This window comes from Aspergillus viridinutans (genome assembly GCF_018404265.1).
Source record: "Aspergillus viridinutans IFM 47045 DNA, scaffold_3, whole genome shotgun sequence".
NCBI classification, from domain to species: domain Eukaryota; kingdom Fungi; phylum Ascomycota; class Eurotiomycetes; order Eurotiales; family Aspergillaceae; genus Aspergillus; species Aspergillus viridinutans.
Window position 1 is genome coordinate 1,573,547 of NW_025091219.1, and position 22,918 is coordinate 1,596,464.

Consider the following 22,918-nt stretch of genomic DNA (forward strand, 5'->3'; position numbering starts at 1 on the left):
CTTTCGCTTTGTGCTTTCCCCCTACACTCATGACTACGGATGTGACGACGATGCATTTCACTGGCGTTGGTTGGGATTACCCTGGGGGATTTAGTCTGCTCTCTCCACACTCGGATCTTCAACGGATGCCAAGGTTTTTCTAAGATTTAGGAGTTTTAGATTCCCACATAGTAGGCACCTCAATGGCATTTGTTGCAGGCGATATCAAGAACTGCGAATTATACGATCAATTCAATACAATGACATAAGTCATATTCTACAGGAGATGGGATCAATCTCGCCCGTAGATAAATAACAGTAGTTGGTAGAGTTAGGTCTGAATAGGCGCGCGGCTAATCAAACTTTCCGCCGCCGATCCCCAAAAACCAAAATGCCTTCCATCACTTCCACCAGCCCATCTACCTCACGCAATCCAAAACCCACCACGCACAATGCGATCCCTCTCCCCCGTCCTCGCCTCCCTGGCGAACGTCTTCAGGATCCCTCTCTCCCAAACCCCCGCCCGCCCAGCCATCAGCCGGCTCAGCAACGACCTCTTAATACGCAAACCCACCGCTCCTGTTCAACCCGCAGCAGCAGCAACAGCAACCATCGGGACCCGGACCTTCTCAACAACAAGCGCCCTGCTGAAACGCAACAAAAACGCTCCCCGTGGCGATAAAAGAATCAGTAAGTTCTTCTTCCCCCGGGAGTTTTCCCCACGAACCACGCCTAGCTCGATAAAGCACCGACAGGAACCAGAAACGGGAATCGATGCAATGCCGTTACTAACGTCTCACAGCGCTAATTCGCTACTTCCTCTGGCACCCGCTCACCCCCCGACCCCTCCGCTTCTCGCGAACCCGCTATCTCCGGCACTGGACCATCCACCGCGCCTGGCAACTGTACCAAGCGCAGCAGCGCCGCGCGAGACAGCTCGAGCTGCAGCGCCAGTGGCAGGCGATGAACGCCGCGTGCGAGGAGCTCCGCACGGGCGCCGGGGATGGAGGCAAGCTGTTCCGGATCTCGATGAATAAGCGCGGGGTGTATAGGGATATGTTTCCGATCGAGTACGGGCGGATGCAGACCGAGGGCCCGAGTAAGGAGGGGTGGAATCACGAGTGGAAGCGCATGGAGAAGAAATACTAGTCATGTTCCTTTTCTGCATTGGTGGGCGGCCAATGGAAAGGATGGTTTCGGAATCCGTGATTTGTTGAGTCCATTTTTAAGTATTGACATGTACTATAGGTCATTTTGTTCTGAGTGTTTAGTTTCATGGGACCTTTGATTCGCCGATATAGACTGTTTTAAGCCAATAACTACATTATGCAATTTTTGCCCTCGCTCTTGCTCAGGTTGGACACGAGCATGACGTACAGCCGGAATTGACATCAGCATGTTCAGTATGTGTCAAAATGCTGGATATAAGACATAGATGAAGTGCAAAAGACGCTAGACAGCATCAGAAAGGGAACGAATATAGGAAGTATAAAAGAAAGAAGTAAAGTGAGGCGCAGGGAGAATCATGACGAGACAAAGCGCTCCAAAGTCGAGAAGGATGTATACCAAAGGAGGGGAATCCGGAGTGCAAGTGTTCATGCAAAGGAGAGTGTGAGCAGGAAGATATACCCTAGGGAAGACAATGCAAGAGGAAAATATTAACAGATAACCTCCCAAACGCCAGTAATGCAAGATGCGATGATCAGTCAACGACCACCAAATGATCCTTCTCTGCTCCTTCTTTTTGAGAGATCCGATAGAATAAAAACTGAATCGATGAGTCCGTGGTAGCCAGGGTCGTATTACCATCGGATGTCATAGCACGATGCAACATGAGGTCTTCCGCTTATCGAATGTAAGAAGGGCGGCTCGCGTAGCGGCTTCGAAAACGTCGTCTACTCCCTCCCCTGTCAACGATGAGCATTCAAGGTACTTCCTGGCGCCGATTTGCGTGGCAGTTTCGCTTCCTTCTCTGGATGTGACGAAGCGTAGGGACTTCTTCCGCATTTCTTCAATCGCCAGAGGATCTTCGCGCAAGTCTTTCTTTAATCCGACAAGTATGATAGGTACGCCGGGACATCGCTCGTTTGCTTCCTCAATCCACTGCAGAGGGAACTAGTGAGTTGACCAGGAACGAAAATTGGCGGATTTCAACATGGACGAACCTTGTGCTTTACGTTTTCCAAAGAATCCGGCGTATCCACAGCAAAGCCTATCAGAATAACGTGCGCTTTGGAGTATGCGAGGGGTCGCAATCTTTCATAGTCCTCTTGACCTGCAGTATCCCACAAGGCCAGCTGAACAGATCGACCATCAACCCTGCAATCCGTAACATAGTTCTCGAATACTGTGGGAACCTGGTGATGCTGTCAGAAGCTGTATTCTTGTCGGAAGGGAGGCGCATTAAGGTTGCATGAGTACTAACATAGTGCTGGAAATGGAACACATTAGCTGCCACAGCTCGCAAACCAGTATCAAATTTTGAGATAACATCCGGATGAGGGCACTCACAGTTGGAAAATAACCAAGCGTAAATACACTCAGTAAACTGGTCTTCCCGCAAGCACCATCCCCGATAATGACCAGCTTTCTGCATTGAGTATGAGATCAGCATATTGTGTCATTGAGAGAATGCCAATCCGAAATTCAAAGCTTGCTTCCACCAAAGCAGGACAAGGATGGTGCAACTAACGAGGCCGGAAACCGCCTGTATTGACCTGGACGTGGACCACAGAGATCCACCCCGACAACCAGAAGGGGTCTTGAACATACCTCCGCATGACATTGTCATTCTGTTGTTGAGCCATTGTTCCCCACGAATGACCGAGAGACCACGGCCCCGTTTGAAGATTGAGAGTGTGGAAGAAATTCGAGCGAAGGTATTCGAGATGGGGAAACAACAAGGGGAGGGCGTTGTTCACTGTTCAGCCCCGGCTGATATCGAAACAACGGAATCAGGCAACCGTAAGATCTAACCGTAATACCGAATGACTGGACGGTTTGCGACGAAACGAATGGAAGAAGATGATGAAATTGCTTCTTCTGACAGAAAATAATATCCCCTCCCCCTAAATCGCTGAGTGACAGGGAGGACGATAACGAGTTTGAGGATTAGTCGTCCTGGAAGGCGGTCGAGGTGAGGCTGATGGACTTTTAAGTCAATTGATGATCGACCAACAACGGGGTGAAGTGGGAGGAGTTTACCACTTTCCCTTCCGGCGGAGGTGTCTTGGTAATACCAGTCTGGTTTCAAAAGTACCTTACCGATGGTATACAGTACAGTACAGATGTTACCTAGGTAGGCCACGAGGGTACCTATTATTATTCCACAAAGACCCCGACCTACGGAAAGAGGGAGCAAGATGATGCTGATAACAATAAGAACAAATATCGAGAGTCACGAAAAGAGAAGGAATGAGGGCTTTTAAATATTACAAAAGTAGCCCGCCAAAAGCCTAGCCGATTCATAAAGTGCTAATCAAAGCAAAGGGTGGGATCGACCCGTAGTTGGCACAGCTGAAGAGACCCCATGGGCCATATCTTCCCACAAATAATGGCTTTATTAAAGAATTGTCTCAAACAGCCTACACTAGGTGCTTTGTCATTTCCCATTCGAACCATAATTGTTGTTATAAAGAGGATGCATGTGGAGAGAGAGATGAGACGGGAGAGGTAAATAATACCTATACTAATATGCGCATGGACTATAGATAGAGCTACCAGGATAGAGCCTAGAGCAAAGAGGGGAGTGGACAATAATAATAATACCAGGACTTCGGCCAGCCCGGTATCTAGTCAAGATAGGTACCTATCTTAGGAACAACATGAACAATTGCTGATGAATATGACCGTCACGAAGATTGTTCCATAATGATTTTCAAGACTTTCCTTGCTTAGTATGTCATATGTCACTTAAATTACAAGGCCTTGCTTCTAGCCTCGTAAGACTGGAACTAAGTACTTTATCTGATTTCATCTGCTTGGGGACCTTAGCAGTTGTTGAAATTCCTATACTGTAAACAGACTGTAACGGATACCTCAGGCACAATGATTGATGCCCAAATCCTCAGGCCTCCATCTCGCTTGCGGCGGCTATCCAGCCAGCGGCACGCCAGCCATCCAGATGGGCGTCAAGATCCACCATCCAAAGCCCATCAATCATCCATCTCCATTCTCTAGTGGCAGCCAGCCTTTCAAACCCCATCCCGCTCTGGCTGCGCTTGTTCGTTCCCCAACTCCCATCGAAATCCTAATTATTATCGAGATCCCCTCCTTGTCACCCCGGAGCGACCTCCAATACGAAATATATTCTTCAGTCGCCTAGCTTGAACCTTGCCCGCCTCCCCTGCGTGCGGCCAAAGGGTTCTCTTCCACCCCTCTTCCGCCCTCATAATTCCCCATTTTGTCCGCCCAGGATCTCCTCCTCTCTTTATCCTAACTCCCCACCTCTCACTCGCAAGTGTCTCACCCTTGGTAGGGAGTACTGACATCGGATATCCTCTTCTTTCAACTCTGTTGGTCGCAATTTACTCCACTTACTGCTCGCCGGTGAGCTCTTTCTGTGCTCCGCTGTCCTCTACCCTTGCTGATCTTGCTCTAGCAAGGCTTTTGGTTGGAAGTGGAAGTATCAAGGACACCTAGGGTTTAGACCCTCTTCACCTCTCAACGATCTTGTTTACTCTCCGGGAGCGGATATCTTTGCGAACTCGTTCTTCATGGCTCCTGCGCCGCATACGCAACATTCCCCAAACTCCACAATGCCGAACAGTTCGTCAACGATTGCTCATTCAGCGCCCACCACAAATGGTGACGTTCATGCGCCGAAAGACCATCGCCTTTCCTCTCCGTCAGACACAGTCTCCGCACCAGTAAACCGGAAGAAGCAGAAACGCAGACAAAAACAGGCAGCTCGCCTGGCCGAGCGTCAACTAGCCAACGGACATGTATCGACAGATGACGCTAATCCAGAACGTTATCATTCCGACGATGGTGACGCCGACGGACCCGACCACGAACAGCCCGCGAACGGTGACGCATATGACAAGGATGGTCAGGATTCGGTGGACGCGCACGTTGATTCACAAAATCCCCAAGGGAGCAACGGCACGGAGAGCTCTCAGAAATCGACAGGCCGCAAATCGAAGAAAAAGAAAGGGAAAAAAGCGCGTAATGGTTCTCACGCGCAAGGAGACGAAACCTCGACTCCCATGTCCACCCCTTCCGTTTCTATGTCACACCCTCTTCCGCCGCCTCTCCCCTCACATCTCGCGTCTCACAATATTCTGAAGCCGGCCAAAAATCGCAGTATTTGGAATACATCTACTCAGGAAGAACGTGAGAATATTAAGACGTTCTGGCTAGAGCTGGGAGAAGAGGAGCGTCGGCAGCTTGTCAAGGTGGAAAAGGATGCCGTTCTGAAAAAGATGAAGGAGCAACAACGCCATTCGTGCAGTTGTACGGTATGTGGGCGAAAGCGAACCGCCATCGAGGAGGAGCTCGAGGTTCTCTACGATGCCTACTACGAAGAGCTTGAACAATACGCCAATAACAATCAAGGATCGTTTGAAAAAGGCTCCCCTATGGTACCGCCTCCACGGTTGTACCAGCCTCCGCTAAGATCTCCCGGTCAACATACCCGAACGCAAGGCCAATTCCATCCTTCACGAGGTCGCATTCATGAACTGACAGAAGAAGATGATGATTTGGAGGAGGACTACGATGAGGAGGAGGAGGATGGGGATGAGCCTTACAGTGATGAAGACCTTGACGAAGAAGACGAAGAAACTCGTGCAGCTCGCGCAGATTTCTTTGCCTTCGGCAATAGCTTAACTGTTAAAGGTAAGGCTGATGTGCCGCCAGCTTTCGAACATTCCAACGAATCCTGTACTGATTTCTTGCTTTTTGCCCTCGCTCTCCGAGATAGATGGTATTCTTACAGTTGCAGACGATTTACTGAAGAATGATGGGAAACACTTCATCGACATGATGGAACAGTTGGCCGAACGTCGAATGCAACGCGAAGAAGATACCCAGTACGGCATAGCTGCTGCGCACGAATCCCTTCATAGCGGTCACAATCATGGTCCATTCGACGACGAAGATTACGACGACGAGGAAGACGAGGACTATGACAGTCAAGAGGAAGAGGATTACGAGGAAGATGAAATGGTCTGCCCTGGAGTTGTTCCCCCCCCTTCGTGGTTTCGGCCACTATTCTTAGTTCACTGCTAACCTCTACTCCAGGATGCCATGACAGAAGAGCAACGCATGGAAGAAGGCCGACGAATGTTTCAAATATTTGCGGCCCGAATGTTCGAGCAACGCGTCCTGACGGCATACCGAGAAAAGGTCGCCGAGCAACGGCAACAGAAGTTGATCGAAGAACTCATGGAAGAGGAGACTCGGAACGAACAGCGGAATGCTAAGAAAGCCCGGGAAGCGCAGAAACGGAAGGACAAGAAGAGACTTCAGAAACAGGCCAAGGAAGAGGAACGCGCGCGCCGGGAAGCGGAGAAGGCTGCAGAGGAAGCAGCTGCCAAAGCGGAACAGGAGAAGAAACTCGAGGAACAGCGAAAGAAACGGGAGGAGCAGCGGAAGAAGAAAGAAGCAGAACGGAAGGCCCAAGAAGAGGAGCGTGCGCGCAAGGAGGCCGAAAAGCTTCGACGGCAGCGTGAGGAACGAGAGCGACAGGCCGAAGCGGAGCGAAAGCAGCGCGAGGAGAAGAAACGACGCGAAGAGGCCCGGCGGAAAGAAAAAGAAGAGCGCGAATTGCGAGAAAAGAAGGCAAAGGAAGAGCGCGACCGCAAGGCTCAGGAGGAACAAGCCAAGAAGGATACAGCAAATGGCGGAGAGGAAGCCAAAGATCAGGAGAAGCGTGATGATCAAGCCAAACGGTCGTCGCAACAGGGACCTGTCCCTATTCCGTCGAATTTGCATCATCTTCAGGGCTTTTCTCCGGCTGTCGCTCATTCGCCGCACATCCCGTCCGCGACACCTGTGTTACCTAAAGCTCCTACTCCTGCCAGACCCCGTCAGCCATCCCAACAAGACTCTCATTCCTCCTCGCCACACTCCCAAGCCCCTAGCACCGACCCATCGCAGGCCTCCCTTTCTCCTCGTTCGATGCCCGTGTCTCAGTCATCGGGAGCTGCCAGTGGAAATTCGCAACAAGGCCCCGGACTGCATGCAATGCTTCATCAATCTCAGCCTTCTACGCCATTGTCTCCCCTAGGCAGATCCATTCCTCCTGGATTATCGAGCGTCAACGGAATACCACCTAACCCACCGGGCTTGTCTGGAATGGTCGCGCGACCACCGGTTGGACATGATCTGCCCAGTTATCCGCCGCATTCGGGACCTTTCGTCAGTCCTTTCCGTGGCTACCCAGCTCCAAACGCAATTCCCGCACCCCCAGGTATCAATGGAGCACGTCCAATGCCGCCTGGGCGCGGATTCCCCCTTGAGCCCGGACAAGGGTTTGCGTTCCATGGCCAGCAGATTCCTGGAGCTTTCTCGACGCAGCAGGGTGGATTGCCCCACCGCCATTCCAGGCAACCCTCCGGCTCATTTGAGAGGTCACCTCTGGAGAATCACGCACAGCCTATGCCAATTTCTCGGCCTAGCCCTATCAAACGACCATCCAGCACCCAACAGGACCAGCAGAAGGGGGGTGATCGCGCCACACAACGAGATGTGGAGGATTTGAGCGCTCAGCTTGGCAGCAGTGCTCTCCTTGATGACACTGACGTTCCTCTGTCCTCGAATCTGTCGCAGTCACTACCCGGTGCTACAGCACCCGGCAGTTTCCCAACACCGGCGCGGGCCAGTTTCGGTGGACCATCGCTGTTTCCGGATCCCCTCAGTGGTAAGTTCTTCGGCTATTAGGCCACAGTATCTTTTTGGAACTGTATAATGTGACAGGATGTCCTAACAATTTGATTAGCATCAAAGCACACCAATTTCTCAGTGAGTCCTGCAGTAAGCGGTGGCACATGGGGTGCACAGATCCCTTTCGGAACGTCTGCTTTTCCCAGTGCTCAGACTTGGGGAACCGGACATGGTCAGTTTGCTCTGCGAAATCCTGTGCCCTTACATGGAAGCGAATACTGACGTGGATCATAGCGAGCGGTTGGTCTAACAACGCATTTGGGTCCGGAGGCCACCACCGTGCTCACACATCCCGGCCTGTCGCCATTCGGCTGTTAGTCATTCAGGCCTGTAAACAGCTCAATACTATGAGTCCTTTCAAGGGTGTGGACGGCTATCATGACGTGAACCTCGTTCTTCGCCAGGTTGAGCAGCTGCGGCCACAGAACGAGCCTTCGATCTCCTTGAAAGAGATGCTAGATATTTGCGATACGGAAGGCAACACGCAGAATGGTGGGGGTACCTTCTCGATTAAAAAGGACGAGACGGGGGAGTTTGTCAAGTTCGAGCCGGACAACAACAGTGTCGCTTCAGGTCACAGGGGCAGCATCGTTCCCGGGGAGATTGGCAGCCCAGTTCCGAGCAGTAGTCTGCCAGCGTTTGGCGGAATTGGTACACCATCAGTGCTACGCCAGTATTCTTCTCCACCAATGGGTTTCTAAAGGCGTTTGTTTGGGTCCAGCATCTACGGGGGTGTAAATGGGGTTCATGTTTGTTTTGCACTTTCATCATCATCATCATTATCGGACTTCTGCGCTTTGGACGATTAACTGACTAAATGCGTCTCTTCCCTTCCTTCCCTCTCCTCTACTCACTGATCATACGCCATTATCCCTTCATTCTCATAACCACTTTCCACGTCTGTCAAGCGTCATGTCATGTCTCACGTCTTCACTCTGTTCGCGTCATGGACTGTTGTCTGTCTCATGCTCCTTGTTTGTCCGAGTCAACTTTTCTTTTATTGTCGTTTTCGTCCACGGGCATTTTATGTCTTGTATGTCCTATTGTCCTATTGCGCATGATGCGGCGATTACCATGGAGCACGCATATCCTCCGTGCCAAACCAATTGCATGGTCGGCTTCGATTGATGAGTCATGATTTTTATTCTAACTGTAGCTGTAGTTGCCACAGTGTAAGCGGCAGGTAAATGTACAGTGTTATCTGATAGCGCTCGACGGTCTACTGTGACAATTCATCGGTCACCTAGCACAAATAAAAGGAAAGACTATACCATGTTAAGACGACGCTGTACCTATATAGGTAGAACCCAACAGACCAGCCTAGGGAAAAATGTTACACGCAGCGTCTCGGGATTCATTCACATTCAGTACAAGCTTCGGCTGATATCAAAAGCTGCCAGGAAATGGCGAAACAGTTACAGAGGAGAAAAGAAACAAGATAACCACGCTTTCACGATTCATACATGATATAATCATTTCCAGTCCCGAATATCACAAAGGTGCCTGGACACTTCACTGTCTCGGATCCGTGACGACGCCCTCGTAGTCTCTGGAGCGGATGTACTCCAGCGTACGCTGAAAGTGACGCTTTGGACCCTCGAGGCTGGGATTCGGCTCGTCCTCGTTGGTTTGCAGGTTGGAATGGATGAGCTCGATGAGGCCGTTGAGGTACTTGGTTGTGACGGTTTCGTTCTGCTGGTCGAAGTAGTAGACGTAGCGGTTGAGGATCTCGACGAATAGCTCAACGGAGACGGCGGTGTCCATGCAGGCGTCTGCGACGCGAAGGGCCCGCTGGAGGCATTCAAGGACGCGTTTGCCGTCGCGGTAGAGCTGATTGACTAGATTAGTTGCGATGAAGATGGGACCAAGGGGACAGGGTTGACATACGTTCTTGGGGTCCTCTTCGCCTCGTTGTGGGTTCTCCACTACCCACCACAGGTGACTTGCAAGGTACACAGCACGGCACTGGTCGGGTTTCTTGAGCAGTTTGCTTCCGTGCAGCGCCGCCTTGGTGATCAGGGTGTCGTAATTCTCCTTGGAGAAATTCCGGGTGCCGTGGAGCGCTCCTGCGATGATGCATACAGCCTGGAACTGTGCGCGCGAGTCACTGATGGAGTCCTCATAAATGGTGAATGCTTGAGCAAAGAACTCGTAGCTGAATTCTTCAAATCCCGTCTGGTCGGCCACTTCGCCGCACATCACAAACAGGCGCAGTGCCAGGTCAGCGCACCCAGGATTGGCGCGTTGATAGAGATTGTTTGCACACTGGTGCATGAACCTATAAAGTGCGGAGGACTGTGACTGCCAGTTGTCGTCGTAATGTTCACGAGACTTGAGTCTACGCGCCAGTCGAATAGATGCAGTAATAATGGCCGGCGTTGTGTATCGGATGCGTTCGTTGCCGTCGGCATACGCTTTGCGGGTAGCTTGAAGGAGCTATGAATAGTCAGCGGTGGAACTGATTTCAGTCTAACGGTAAGAAACATACCTTTAATTGGACGTCATTTTCCGGCGCTTGTATCAGATGTACCAACCGAGCGAGCCATCCTTGCTCTTCGATGGTCTCGTCCGTTTCTCCGCCTCGTCGCTGGGAACCAGGATAGCCGACAGCCTGCTGCAAGCCTTCCTTGATCAGGACTCTTAATGCCCCCAGGACGCGGTCGAGGTTCTCTGTTGTCGTGATCAGGGTTCGGTTCTTGAGCAGACTCCGGGCGATTTCGCCAGCCACAGATCGTCGTGTGGGATAGGATTGAGAAGTCAGGAGCGGGAGATAATGGGGCAATGCCAATGCTGTGAAGATTGAGACGTAAGAGCGAAGTGGAGCGAGGAGAAGATGAAGGAGGTTTTGCTGGGTCGGCGCCGCGTGCAGATCCGCATGATCAGCGTATTCGGCTGTCTCACGCGTAGCGAAATCGAGAACCTGATCCACGTACTCCAGCTTGTCAGGGTAGGTATTCAGCGCCAGGTTAACAAGCGACACTAATAATGCCATGGTATCTTGAATTGGCAAGCCCCTGGTCTTGATCAGGTTGACCACCTGGTCATAGAAAATGGCGTATAGCTTGACATCTGCTGGGACGCCAGACTTTGCATCGCTCTCGCCGTTTGCATTCGATACTTGCTCGCCTTTGGGGGTCTCTGCTTCTGGTTCGTTTGTGTCTTTCGATGGTTCCTTCGACGGCTCGGTTGACGGCTGCTCAACGCCGTTCTCTTGAGCTGTGCCTGTGGGAGCCTCTTGGGTCGCTGCTGTCCCGGCCTTCTTAGTTTCCTCCGCGATCTTCAGGTTTTCGAGGAACTTTGTGACGGCTTCCTCTTCATTCTGCTTTCGTATTTCGGGGTCGGCGGTGGATTCTGTCTCCCGAGCCGCGTAGGCCGATAGACGGTCCATGAGTCCGATCACGATCTTCTTCAGGTCAACGTGCGGGTTGAGACGAGAAATTGCCGAGAGTAAGAGATCCAGCGTATGGAGATGGAATTCATCGGGGAAGACCTTGGTGATCACTAGAGCAACTTAGCATGAGCTCACATCCCAGGAGACACACCGGCAGCGGAGATTCCCTACCTTCCAACAAGTACTCCTGCGCAAGGACATCGCGGCACTGGACAACCTGCTCCAGCAGCGCTTGGAGGATTCCCGACTTGTAGCGCTCGAGATCGACCAACTGGCTAAGCCGGACAATATTGCTGCCCACCAGCAGCTCCAGCTCGCGGCGCTCCTGCATTCTCTTTTCCCTTTCTCGGGAGGGACCTTGATGCTGCAACCGCACCCACAACTTGTTCATCTCCACGAAATTGGTCAGGACGAAGTTGATCGAGTCCTGCAGGTTGCCTTCGGGCCCGTCCCCGGAACCCGTGGGTAGATGATCCCTGGCCTGTCCGGACAGGTAGTATCGCAGGAAGAGCCCGCGGATGGGATGCTGCACTCCTCGACTCATCTCCATCATGTCCTTCATGATCTCCTTGACCGGGGCATCCTCCACTGACATGTACACCGTGCCGACCGTGATCATCAGGTAGAGCCGCGGGATGATGTTGCCTGCATACTGAACCAACTCATACAGATCAGCTAGGTGGTTGACGGGATGGTTCTCTTTCAGGTAAACGGAGAGATGTCGCAGCGCATCGAAAACTGCCATGTACAATTCGTAGTATTGCTTGGGACCCAAGCTGGGCGTTCGTAGTTCGGAGACCAACGTCGACCTGGAAGCAATTGACGATCGCCGTTAGCTTGATCTGTACCCTTAACCACTGCGGAATTATGCCATATCGCTGTAGGAACTCCGCTTCATATCTGGGGAGCCTCCTATCGACTCACCCGCACTTGAGCGCATCCATCAGTTTCCCAGGAGTCTCCAAGCATTTTCGCATCATATGCGACTGCTGTCGGACCACTCCGAGGGCCTCCTCGAGGAGACGACTTTGGTCCTCTGGAGGGGATACTGGACTGGCCATGACGGAATTGACCGATTTGACTCGAAAGGTATATGACGGGGGGCTGTCTCCGTAGGTGGTTGCAGGCGGTAAACACCTGGCCGAGGAAGAGGACGAGGGGGTTGCGGAGGAGCAGCTTCAATGACGGTCGGCGGGATAAAGTACTTGTATAGACAGATAATTGTTTTTAAATATTCCGATCAGTTAATCAGTCCATTTAAAAAGAATCGACCATCGCAGAATGACTGAGATGTTTGCGAATGGAGAAGATCAAGAGGCCATCGCGGGTCGCACGAGCTTCTTTCCGCCTCAGGCTGCCAACGTGGACTGACTGTGGCTAGGCAGAGCTATTCTGAGTACGTTTGACGCAATCCACCAGACAGCATCAATTGAATATTTTCAAGATTTTTGATTTCAAGTACTTTTTATCTTCACTATCCCAACTCCAAACTTAGAAAAATGGATGCGAGATATTGCTCTTTCCCTTGCAGGTACGGGCGTATTGCCCGGTGGCTCTTTCGCCAATAATGAATCGACAATGCTTCTCGAAGATACTTGTACAGCATAACAAATTGTGTCTGATATTCTCCTTTGCTGACCAAAATCGCACTCTATCTATTGACGCCATCTATGTAACAAACCCATTCTCACAAATACCCATATGTGCAGGAACCAAATGAATACAATGGACAATCTATGCCCCAAAACCATCTCAGAAAGCAAGAAGCAGGAGCGTGCCGTATGTCCGTTTCAAATATACCGTGGCACATCAAAGTCGTCAAAGTCCGAAATTCGCATATGGACACATCAAGCGAAAAGTCGTCAATCTCAGTAATCGTTTCCGTCATTATGCTAGCCCTTGAGAAGATTCCACTGTTTCGACAATGACTCGTACAGGGCTCTCCTTCGAGGCTTCCTCGAGCAGACGAGCAGGCGGGATGCACATCGCCTAGTACACACGGCCTGTCTGGTTGAGAGCCCGCGCAAAGATACCGCTGCGAGCTGCGATTGTGCCGTTCAACAAAGTGCGAGCTGAAATAGGCACCGTCTCGGTTCCATTGTCGCTGCGAACATTGAAAACATGAGGGCCGGTGCTGTTGGTGCTCGAGAGCGATCTCCGGAAGCTCTTAGGAGGCAGAGGAGACTTGCGAGTCAGGCTGAAGTTCCGAGGGTAAACGGAATGGTCATCCACGGGCGAAGGTGTCGGCCAGGCTGACACACTTTTTGATGATGGAATGCATGAGCTGGACGAAGGTGCGGCCCATGAAGAGGGTGTGATGACTGGTGTAGATGTCGATGTTGGCATATCGGTCACCGTGACAGTCACGGGAGCCTGAGGGATGCTGGGAGCGGTCACAGTCTGGGTCTGGGTCTCAATCACAGAGCTAGTGTCGATGCCGTTGAGATTGGCGCCGCCAACATTAACAACTGAGTAGGACTCTTCTTGTCTGCGCACGAGGGTGTTGCTTCCCAGTCGGGGGACGGCGACGGGCACTGCTTGCGTACCAAGGACAGAGATGAAGAGAATTGCCGCGGGAGAGAAATGCATTTTAGGACAAGGTAGATAGATCCTTCAGAATCAAATAGGATAGGATAGAATGCTATAATTCCGAGGCCGTTGCGAAGATACTTATGTGCAAAGGAGATTTCGTTGATGATACTCAAAGTCCGCTACACCTTTCAGTCACCAACAATATATATCACAAAACACCAAACTCAATCCACACATTCATCATCATGATTTAACAGAAAAAGAATACCAAAAATCATGCAGGCTGGCGGCCGTCGTGGCCTGCATCGACTCAATCCACTCATCCGAGATCCATACAAGGAGGCTGGGAAAAGGCAGCAGCGCATCGCACTGGCCCAGCCACGATGATTCTGTGGAATGAGCAGAGAGAGGTTCAGAATATGAAGATATTTTGTTAATTTATTATGTATGTAAATCTATGTTTACTATTATATAGTGGAAGGAGCTATCTACTGAGTAAGATCATATGATCAGATCTCTACCATACTGAGTATGGCCACACACCCCTAGATTTAATTAATGAGGTCATAGCCACTTCCTAATTAGGTAGTTAATCTATAATTATAGTGTTAAGATCTGCTATTTATAGCACTCTGCTAGGCTAAGCCTAGCGCCTTAAAGAATTAATTAAACTTTAGATAACTAAGTAGCTTTATTATAAGATCTATAATCATCTTATCTATTAAAAGATACTATAGGAAGACCTGCTTCTTAACTATTATATCTCTAATCTAATAATAATTAATATTAATATACTTACTGTGAGCATGGAATTAAGCATTATAGGCTAGGTCTATAGTAGGCTAGCTATTAGTATTAATCTACATAAGGTATACACTATTAAAGCTGATATCTTTAAGGAGATAGGTAAGCTAGTGTTACAACACCAACATAGCTGCACTAAAGTTAGGCGGACGCGACAGGCAGAATCCTAGAATAATAATAACTAACTAAATTGTAATCACTGAATCATGGGAAAACCATAAATTTCTAATATAAGGCTATATATAATTATAGCCTTTCTGTTATCACCTAGAATTACTCTATAGTGCCTAGGGCACTAGGCTAGATTCACTAGGACAAGGACTATACCTAATATATAACTAGGTGGTATATAAATAGTATGCTAAGACTACTCTATTAGAGTATATAATATACTATATCTATATTAAATATATACTAATGTATATACCACTAGGAGAAACTATAGATATATAAGGATATTTATTATTATTATATCTAGCACTCTTAGTTTAGTTTCTTATATTTAATATTAATAACTTACTTAAATATAAGTTTACTAGTCTAATTTATTAGCTACTCTCTTACTATTAAGTATATATACTTAATAGGCCTTACTTCTATCTCTACTATTATTATTCTTATATTATCTTTAGATTATCCTTAACCCTTAAGAGGTTATTATATTATTATATTATTAGGCTACTAGGTTAGTAGGCCTTAGGTAAGTATTAGATATAGTCTAGGGACTATATTATCTTATTCCTAAAGTAGTTAACTAGCAGAGAATAGCAGAGATGGATCCCAGGGTATAATAAATTAAATGCTATATAGTATGAATTACTTTGGAAAGTTTGATTAACTTTTAATATTAAATAATATAGCAGGGAATGCACCAACCCCTACTAGCTTAAATATTAGTTAGGTAACACTGTAACAGTAAATAACCATATAGATATAGTTTTTAATAGAAGAACTAAGAGGTATGGTTAAGCAGCTCTAGAAGTATATCTAATAACTAGAAGGTTGACTTATAGCTAAGTCTATTAAAGTTAGATTACCTGAACTATTTAATAGAAACAGGTCTAAGTTGCAAGCATTCCTTATACAGCTAGATATATACATCTATATAAACAGGGAGAGACTTACCACTAAGGCAGAGAGGGTTTTGCTCATAGCAACCTATCTAACCAGGCCAGTGTTTAACTAATTTAAACCATTCATCAGGGACTACTAAGAATATAAAGAAGATAACCAAGCCCCTAAGACTAATAAAATATTTGCTAGCTATAATACTTTTAAGAAATAATTAGAGGACACTTTTAGAGATATTAATAAAGAAAGAAATACTGAATGATAGCTATAGCAACTCAAGCAAACAGGATCTGTTAGGGAATATATATTAAAATTCTAATAGATCATATCCTATTTAAGTTGGGATGAAGACATAAATATTACATAGTTTAAAGAAGGCTTAAAGCCAGAGATCTAGGAAAAGTTAATCTGGATAGAGTAACTAGATAAGCTTAATAAAATAATTATATAGGTAGTCAAGATTAATAATAAATTATAAGACTTCTATATATACAGAAAAGACTAAAGTAACTAGAATAGTTTTAGTAATAGGCATACTATAAATTATTAACTAAATAATAAAAGGCCAGCTCAGCCACAGAGCTAAGGATATACAGATCCTTATAGGCTATAACTAATAGAGTTAGATATAACTTAATAAATAGCACTTTCTAATAAGGAAAGAGAACAGTGATGATGTAATAAGTTATATTTCTATTATAGGAAACTAGAACATATATTAAAAGACTATAAGTAAGAACCTAGGAAGGGTTAGTAATATAGAAATAAGAAATAGCTCAGGGTGATAGCAGAATTCTATACTATAAAAAGAGGAGCTTATAATATAATTAGTGCTATAACTTTAAAGAAGAGGAGTGATAAATAGCTAAGAAAACTATTTAAAGAATATATAACTCTTAATAATAATAAAATTAAGAGGGAGCTTTAAGAGGAAGACTCTATAGAGTATAGAAGTATAAAAAGTAATTAGCCTACTAAAGAACCTAGTATGCTTATAGTAACTAATTAAGATTTATTAACTAGTAATAAGTATAGTTCTATTAAGTAGGAAAATATTACACCTAAAGAACTTATTTACAAATAGATAATGCTTACTAAAAGTAAGAAATATTAGGTTATTAGTTCTAATAAAGAAAAGACTAACTATAAAGAGCTAGATTAAGCAGACTTTCCTATAATAGATTAGATTATAATTAACTAACCTATTAATCTACTTAATAAAGAGTATAGAACTCAGTAGGTAAGCCTTAATCCTAATAAGGAGCAGTCCTATAAGATTCCTAAGATACCTTAGAGAAATTCCCTAAGGAATAATAATAAAGTAGATTATTATATAGTATAGCTATAACAGCTAGATAGGAAATAGTTAGTAGAACTAGAAGTACACTAACTAAATATATAAATTCTTAAAAAAGTTAAATAAGGAGTGAAAGGATGTGTATATTAGAATCTAGAATATTAGACCTAAGCTAAGTCCTAGGACCTATATACTAGTAGATATACTAAATATCTACTAAGATATAATAAATATAAGTAATAGCTAAATAAGTACTTTTATAAGCTTAGAAGGGTATTAGAAAAAAGACTACCAGGACTATTTTATAGGGTATATAATTATATATAGTACTTATATAAATATTTCTAAGGATACCTAAGGCATCATAAAGTACTATAGACCACTTATTATAGTAATAACTATACTAATTACTATAATAATAAGTATATAGTAAAGTTTTGGCTAGTAGTGCTAATAGTTATGAAAGAAAATATTAATTATCCTTATTAGAGACTTGAATACTCCTGCAGAGGATACAGAAGATACTAGGAATATAATATAATATATTAGACTATATGTTTTAAAGACTAGTATATAATATACTATTAGGGAAAGCTAGAAGGAGGATATTTTCCTATACTATTAAGAAATCTCTAACCACCCTAATAGGACACTAAGTATTTATACCTTATAGTAACTAAAGTATAATAAGGAAGATACTTAAAGCTCTAAGCTTATATTCTAAGCTAATTAATCTAAGTAATAATTAACTTAGAAGTAATAGGAAACTATATAAATCTAGGATTTATAAAGAAGCTAGGGCTTCTAGGAATTATAAAGATAGTACCTAAACTAATTATAGATCTAAATAGAGAGAATTTAGGAACTCTCTTAATTATAACTAAATTAGGAATTATACCCATGGTTATATTAGGATATTTTAAATAACTAAACTTTAATATAGTACTAATAGGATAGTATAATGTGGTGTTAGGGATTCCATAGCTTAAGAATTATAATCTAGTAATTAACTAGAAGACAGGAAGTCTATAGTTTAACTATAAATATCTATAATAGGACTAGAGATAAGGGGAATCTAGGACCTTATAGTATATTAGGTTAAAAGGAATTAATAATAATACTAAGTGGTTAGGAGGTGAACTAAAAGATGTAGTAATTAGCTAAAATATAATAGTAGTACTAGCAGTAACTAAGCTATTATAAAGGATAGTAATAATAGAGCTACCAGGATGGGCACTAGAGTAAGACAGTAACTATATAGATATTATAATACTAGATAATATAAGCAAAAAGTCATAGGATGAAATCCTTAAGGATATAAGTTTAGGGTTAGAATAGACCTAGGACTATAGACCTAGGCCCTGCATAGACCTAGCTGCAACTCAGATACCAAACCTAGGAACTAAGACTAATTTAGACTTAGAAATATTACCTCAGGAATACCACAGCTATAGGGACTTATTTAAGCAACTAAAATAGTATATCCTACTAGAATATAAAAAATATAATTATAAAATCCTACTACAGGAAGGGAAATCACTAGTATGTAAGAAAATATATTAAATATTAGAAAAAGAGCTACAGACACTTAAGGAATATATTAATAAATAGTTATGACTTAGGAAGATATAATTATTAATCTTACTAGCAGGGCATGGTATACTCTTTATACCTAAGAAAGATAGAAGTCTATAACTTTGCATAGACTATAGACTATTAAATATAATTATAATTAAAGATTATTATCTACTTCTACTAATCCATGAAATCCAAGATTGAATTCAAGGAGTAAAATAATTTATAAAGTTAGATATTACTAATACCTACAATTACCTTTAGATTATAGAAGGTGATAAATAGAAGACAGTATTTAGAATAAAATTCAGATACTTTAAGTATCTGGTTATGCTATTTAGGCTAACTAATATACTAGTATCTTTTAAAAGATTTATAGAAGAGGTATTATATAAATATCTTTACCTCTTTATAATAGTCTACTTAGATGACATCCTAATCTTCTCTAAGGAAGAAGAATAATATATTAAATATATTACTAAAGTATTATAAGAGCTATAGAAAGCAAATATTAAACTAAAATTAAAAAAATATAAATTCTATATCTAAGGAACTGAGTTTTTAGGACATTAGATATCTATAGAAGGAATCTATATGGAAATTAATAAAGTAAAATTAATTATTAAATAGCCTTAACTAAGGAATGTTAAAGAAGTTTAATAATTTATTAGACTTATTAATTATTATTAATAATTTATTAAAGGATATATAAGAATCATGTATTCACTTTTTAAATTACTTAAAAAAGCAAAAGACTTTAACTAGGATGAAAACTATAATAAAGCTTTTTATTAAATTAAATAGTAAATTATCAGCATACTAATATTAGTATAAAGCAACCTAGAGAAGGAGATAATAATTAAAACTAATATATTAGATTATATAATTAGAATAAGGATGACTTAACCAGGAAGTAATAGAAAATTATAACTAGTTATATTTTACTTATAGAAGTTAATTTAAGCAGAACTTAACTATGATATCTATGATAAGGAACTACTAGCTATAGTGGTAGTATTTAAAGTCTAGAGAGTTTACCTAGAAGGAGTATGACATATAGTTATTATAAAGATAGATTATAAGAATCTTATATTCTTTATAACCACAAAGGAACTAATAAGGAGATAAGCTAGATGGGCTAAGATACTCTTATAGTTTAACTTTAAGATTATTTACTGTAAAGGAACAGAGAATGGACAAGCTAATATACTTAGTTAATAATTAGATTATAAATTATAAGGAAAAATGGTTAAGCTAGTAATACTAAAATAATAAAAAGATAGATTATTAATATATAACTATCATAGTCTTATAGTAATAATTAAACTGCAAGGGGACCCACTAATTTAAGAAATTATTAAAGTAATAAAAAAAGATAAAACTATTTAAGAAATACTTAAAAACTCAGCAGACAATGAGCATATAACTACTAATAAATAAGGATTAGTATACCTATAAGGACTCATCTATATACCTGAGTATATAAGAAGTAAGATTATTACTAGGCATTATAATAATCTAATATATAGTTATATAGGAACTAAAAAGATAGCTAAAGCTATCTTAAGGAATTACTACTTTCTAAATATAAGAAGGAAGGTATAGGGCTATATTTATTAATATAAAACTTATATCAGAGATAAGCCAGCCAGGTATTAGCTATATAGAAAGTTGTAAACACCAGAGGTACTAAAGAAATTATAGGAATAGATTACTATTAACTTTATTAGACCACTACCAAAGTTAAAAGGGTATAATTATCTAATAATAGTTACTAACAGACTTATAAAATTCATCTATTTAATCCTAACTATAATAATAATGATAGTATCGCAACTTATAAGCTTACTTATAGGATATATAATTATTAATTATAGAATGCCATGATACATTATATTAGACAGGGACAAACTATTCATATTAAAATTTTAGTAATTATTAATAGACTTAATAGGAATTAAGTAAAGACTTATGACTGCATATCATCTGTAAGCTAATGGATAAATAGAATGAATGAACCAGATAGTTAAGTAATATCTATAATACTATATAAATTACTAATAGGATGATTAGGTAGTTTACCTACTAATAGCATAGTTTATATATAATAATACTATTTACTTAATAATAGGAGAAACACCATTCTTCACTAACTATGGGTATAATCCCACATTAATTAGAGAATTATAAAATAAAGTACCCATGGCAGACGAAGCTGCAGATTTAGTAGATACTATTAATTATTTAAGGACTCAGCTTTTAAGGGATATTAAATTTATAAACCTTAAAATAGTAATTTACTATAATAAGAAGCATAAGAGTGCTCTAGATCTTAAAAAAAGGGGGAAAGTTTACCTACTCTATAGAAATATTAAAATAAGATAACTAAGTTAGAAATTAGACTATCAGAAAATTAGACCCTTTGTTATTAAAGAAAGAAAAGGACTAGTTAATTATAAACTATAACTACTAAAAAGTATATTAAAAATTCATCTAGTATTTCATATTTTATTATTAGAACCAGCACCAGAGAGTGCAGAAATTACTAAAAATATAGAAATTAATAATAATACTAAATAAGAGTATAAAGTTAAGGAGATTCTAAACTATAGATAAGTTAGTAGAAAATTATACTATCTTATAAAGTAGAAAGGATATAATACCTTAGAAAATATATAGGAACTTATTAAGAATCTAATAGGCTGTTACTAACTCATCTAATAGTACTATTTAAAGAGAAATTAAAATTCTCCTAGAAGGTAGGAGGCATCTAATTAATCTCTACTATTATCTAACTAAAATTAGAATTCTTAGAAGTTACAGCTAGCTATTTAACCTTAGCTATAGGATTAGGCTACTCAGAGGACTTCTTCTTATCTAAGATCTGTAATAATTTAGCATTATACTTAGATATTTTGAAACCACACTCCTTAAGGAATCTTTATTATTTTTAGAGGTGAGAATATTATGCAAGGGTTATGATAATCTTTAATTAAACCTTAGCTAAACAGGCCTGGAGTTATTCTAACTTAGGTTATAGAAGCTTAAGTTTATTATTAGCCTTAGTAATATTACTAGTAATCTTCTTCTCTGCTTACTTTAAAATATCCTACTCTTTTACTATGTAAAATTCCTTCTTATATAAATAACCCTAATAAGTGCATATCACATATTTAGAATAATAATAAGTTTAGTCTATCACACAGTCTTGACCTATTGATAAGCAATAATTATATAAAGAAGATAAAATAAAACTATTATAATAAATATACTCCTCTTACTTAGTATAAATAGTAATATAGTCTTAAGAGAGTTTTTAGGGACTATTACATAAAGTATTAGCATGATGTTTTAGTATAATAGGCAAATATAGTAGAAGATAAGAAATATCACTTACTAAGGGGAGCAACAGCCTTATAACCAGTTTTAAGGATGAAATACTATAAGAGGGGGAGGTAATATTATGACACTAACATAGCTATACTAAAGTTAGGTAGATATAATAGGCAGAATCCTAGAATAATAATAACTAACTAAACTGCAATCACTGAATTGCGGGAAAACTATAAATTTCTAATATAAGGCTATATATAATTATAGCCTTTCTGTTATTACCTAGAATTACTCCATAGTGCCTGGGGCACTAGGCTAGATTCACTAGGATAAGGACTACACCTAATACATGACTAGGTAGTATATAAATAGTATGCTAAGACTACTCTATTAGAGTATATAATATACTATATCTATATTAAATATATACTAATGTATATACCACTAGGAGGAACTATAGATATATAAGGACACTTATTACTATTATATCTAGTACTCTTAGTTTAGTTTCTTATATTTAATATTAATAACTTACTTAAGTATAAGTTTACTAGTCTAATTTATTAGCTACTCTCTTACTATTAGATATATATACTTAATAGGCCTTGCTTCTATCTCTACTATTATTATTCTTATATTATCTTTGGATTATCCTTAACCCTTAAGAGGTTATTATATTATTACATTATTAGGCTACCAGGTTAGTAGGCCTCAGGCAAGTATTGGATATAGTCCAGGGACTATATCATCTTATTCCTAAAGTAGTTGACTAGCAGAGAACAGCAGAGATGGATCCCAGGGTGTGACAGCTAGATAGCTTCCTTTATAGTATAAATAATAGTAATATATTTAGCCTCACACATAGATAAAGAGATGACTGATTGTAGCTTAGAAATCTATAAGATAGGTTTATTACTAAATATAAAGATATATCTAGTAGTTAAATAATATATATTAATATATCCTGTATAATCTATATTAATATAGCTAATAATAATACCTAGCTTATGTATGATATCTTTTGCATTATAAGGCTTATAGATAATTCT

At 41.8% G+C, this 22,918-nt stretch overlaps 5 protein-coding genes across 5 annotated transcripts; 2 read left to right on the forward strand and 3 right to left on the reverse strand.

Annotated features, from left to right (window-relative positions):
- Positions 1 to 431: 431 nt before the first annotated feature.
- Aspvir_005510 (mitochondrial 54S ribosomal protein mL40) lies at positions 432 to 1,128 on the forward strand (the record flags this gene model as incomplete). Its single annotated transcript, XM_043268725.1, has 2 exons — positions 432 to 669; positions 782 to 1,128. The coding sequence occupies 2 exons, from the start codon at positions 432 to 434 to the stop codon at positions 1,126 to 1,128; spliced, it is 585 nt and encodes a 194-aa protein (XP_043124660.1).
- Positions 1,129 to 1,794: 666 nt separating this feature from the next.
- rho2 (putative Rho GTPase Rho 2) lies at positions 1,795 to 2,786 on the reverse strand (the record flags this gene model as incomplete). Its single annotated transcript, XM_043268726.1, has 5 exons — positions 1,795 to 2,082; positions 2,145 to 2,336; positions 2,405 to 2,410; positions 2,491 to 2,569; positions 2,752 to 2,786. 5 exons carry the CDS (start codon positions 2,784 to 2,786, stop codon positions 1,795 to 1,797), a joined length of 600 nt encoding a protein of 199 aa, XP_043124661.1.
- Positions 2,787 to 4,736: 1,950 nt separating this feature from the next.
- Positions 4,737 to 8,567, forward strand: Aspvir_005512 (putative stress response protein Nst1; the record flags this gene model as incomplete). Its single annotated transcript, XM_043268727.1, has 5 exons — positions 4,737 to 5,817; positions 5,903 to 6,147; positions 6,223 to 7,843; positions 7,922 to 8,038; positions 8,101 to 8,567. The coding sequence occupies 5 exons, from the start codon at positions 4,737 to 4,739 to the stop codon at positions 8,565 to 8,567; spliced, it is 3,531 nt and encodes a 1,176-aa protein (XP_043124662.1).
- An 811-nt stretch (positions 8,568 to 9,378) lies between these two features.
- Aspvir_005513 (vacuolar protein sorting-associated protein 35) lies at positions 9,379 to 12,318 on the reverse strand (the record flags this gene model as incomplete). The annotated part of the gene is made up of 5 exons (XM_043268728.1): positions 9,379 to 9,696; positions 9,754 to 10,302; positions 10,355 to 11,367; positions 11,429 to 12,066; positions 12,182 to 12,318. The coding sequence occupies 5 exons, from the start codon at positions 12,316 to 12,318 to the stop codon at positions 9,379 to 9,381; spliced, it is 2,655 nt and encodes an 884-aa protein (XP_043124663.1).
- Positions 12,319 to 13,246: 928 nt separating this feature from the next.
- On the reverse strand, positions 13,247 to 13,846 carry Aspvir_005514 (uncharacterized protein; the record flags this gene model as incomplete). The annotated part of the gene is made up of 1 exon (XM_043268729.1): positions 13,247 to 13,846. One exon carries the CDS (start codon positions 13,844 to 13,846, stop codon positions 13,247 to 13,249), a length of 600 nt encoding a protein of 199 aa, XP_043124664.1.
- Positions 13,847 to 22,918: the final 9,072 nt, after the last annotated feature.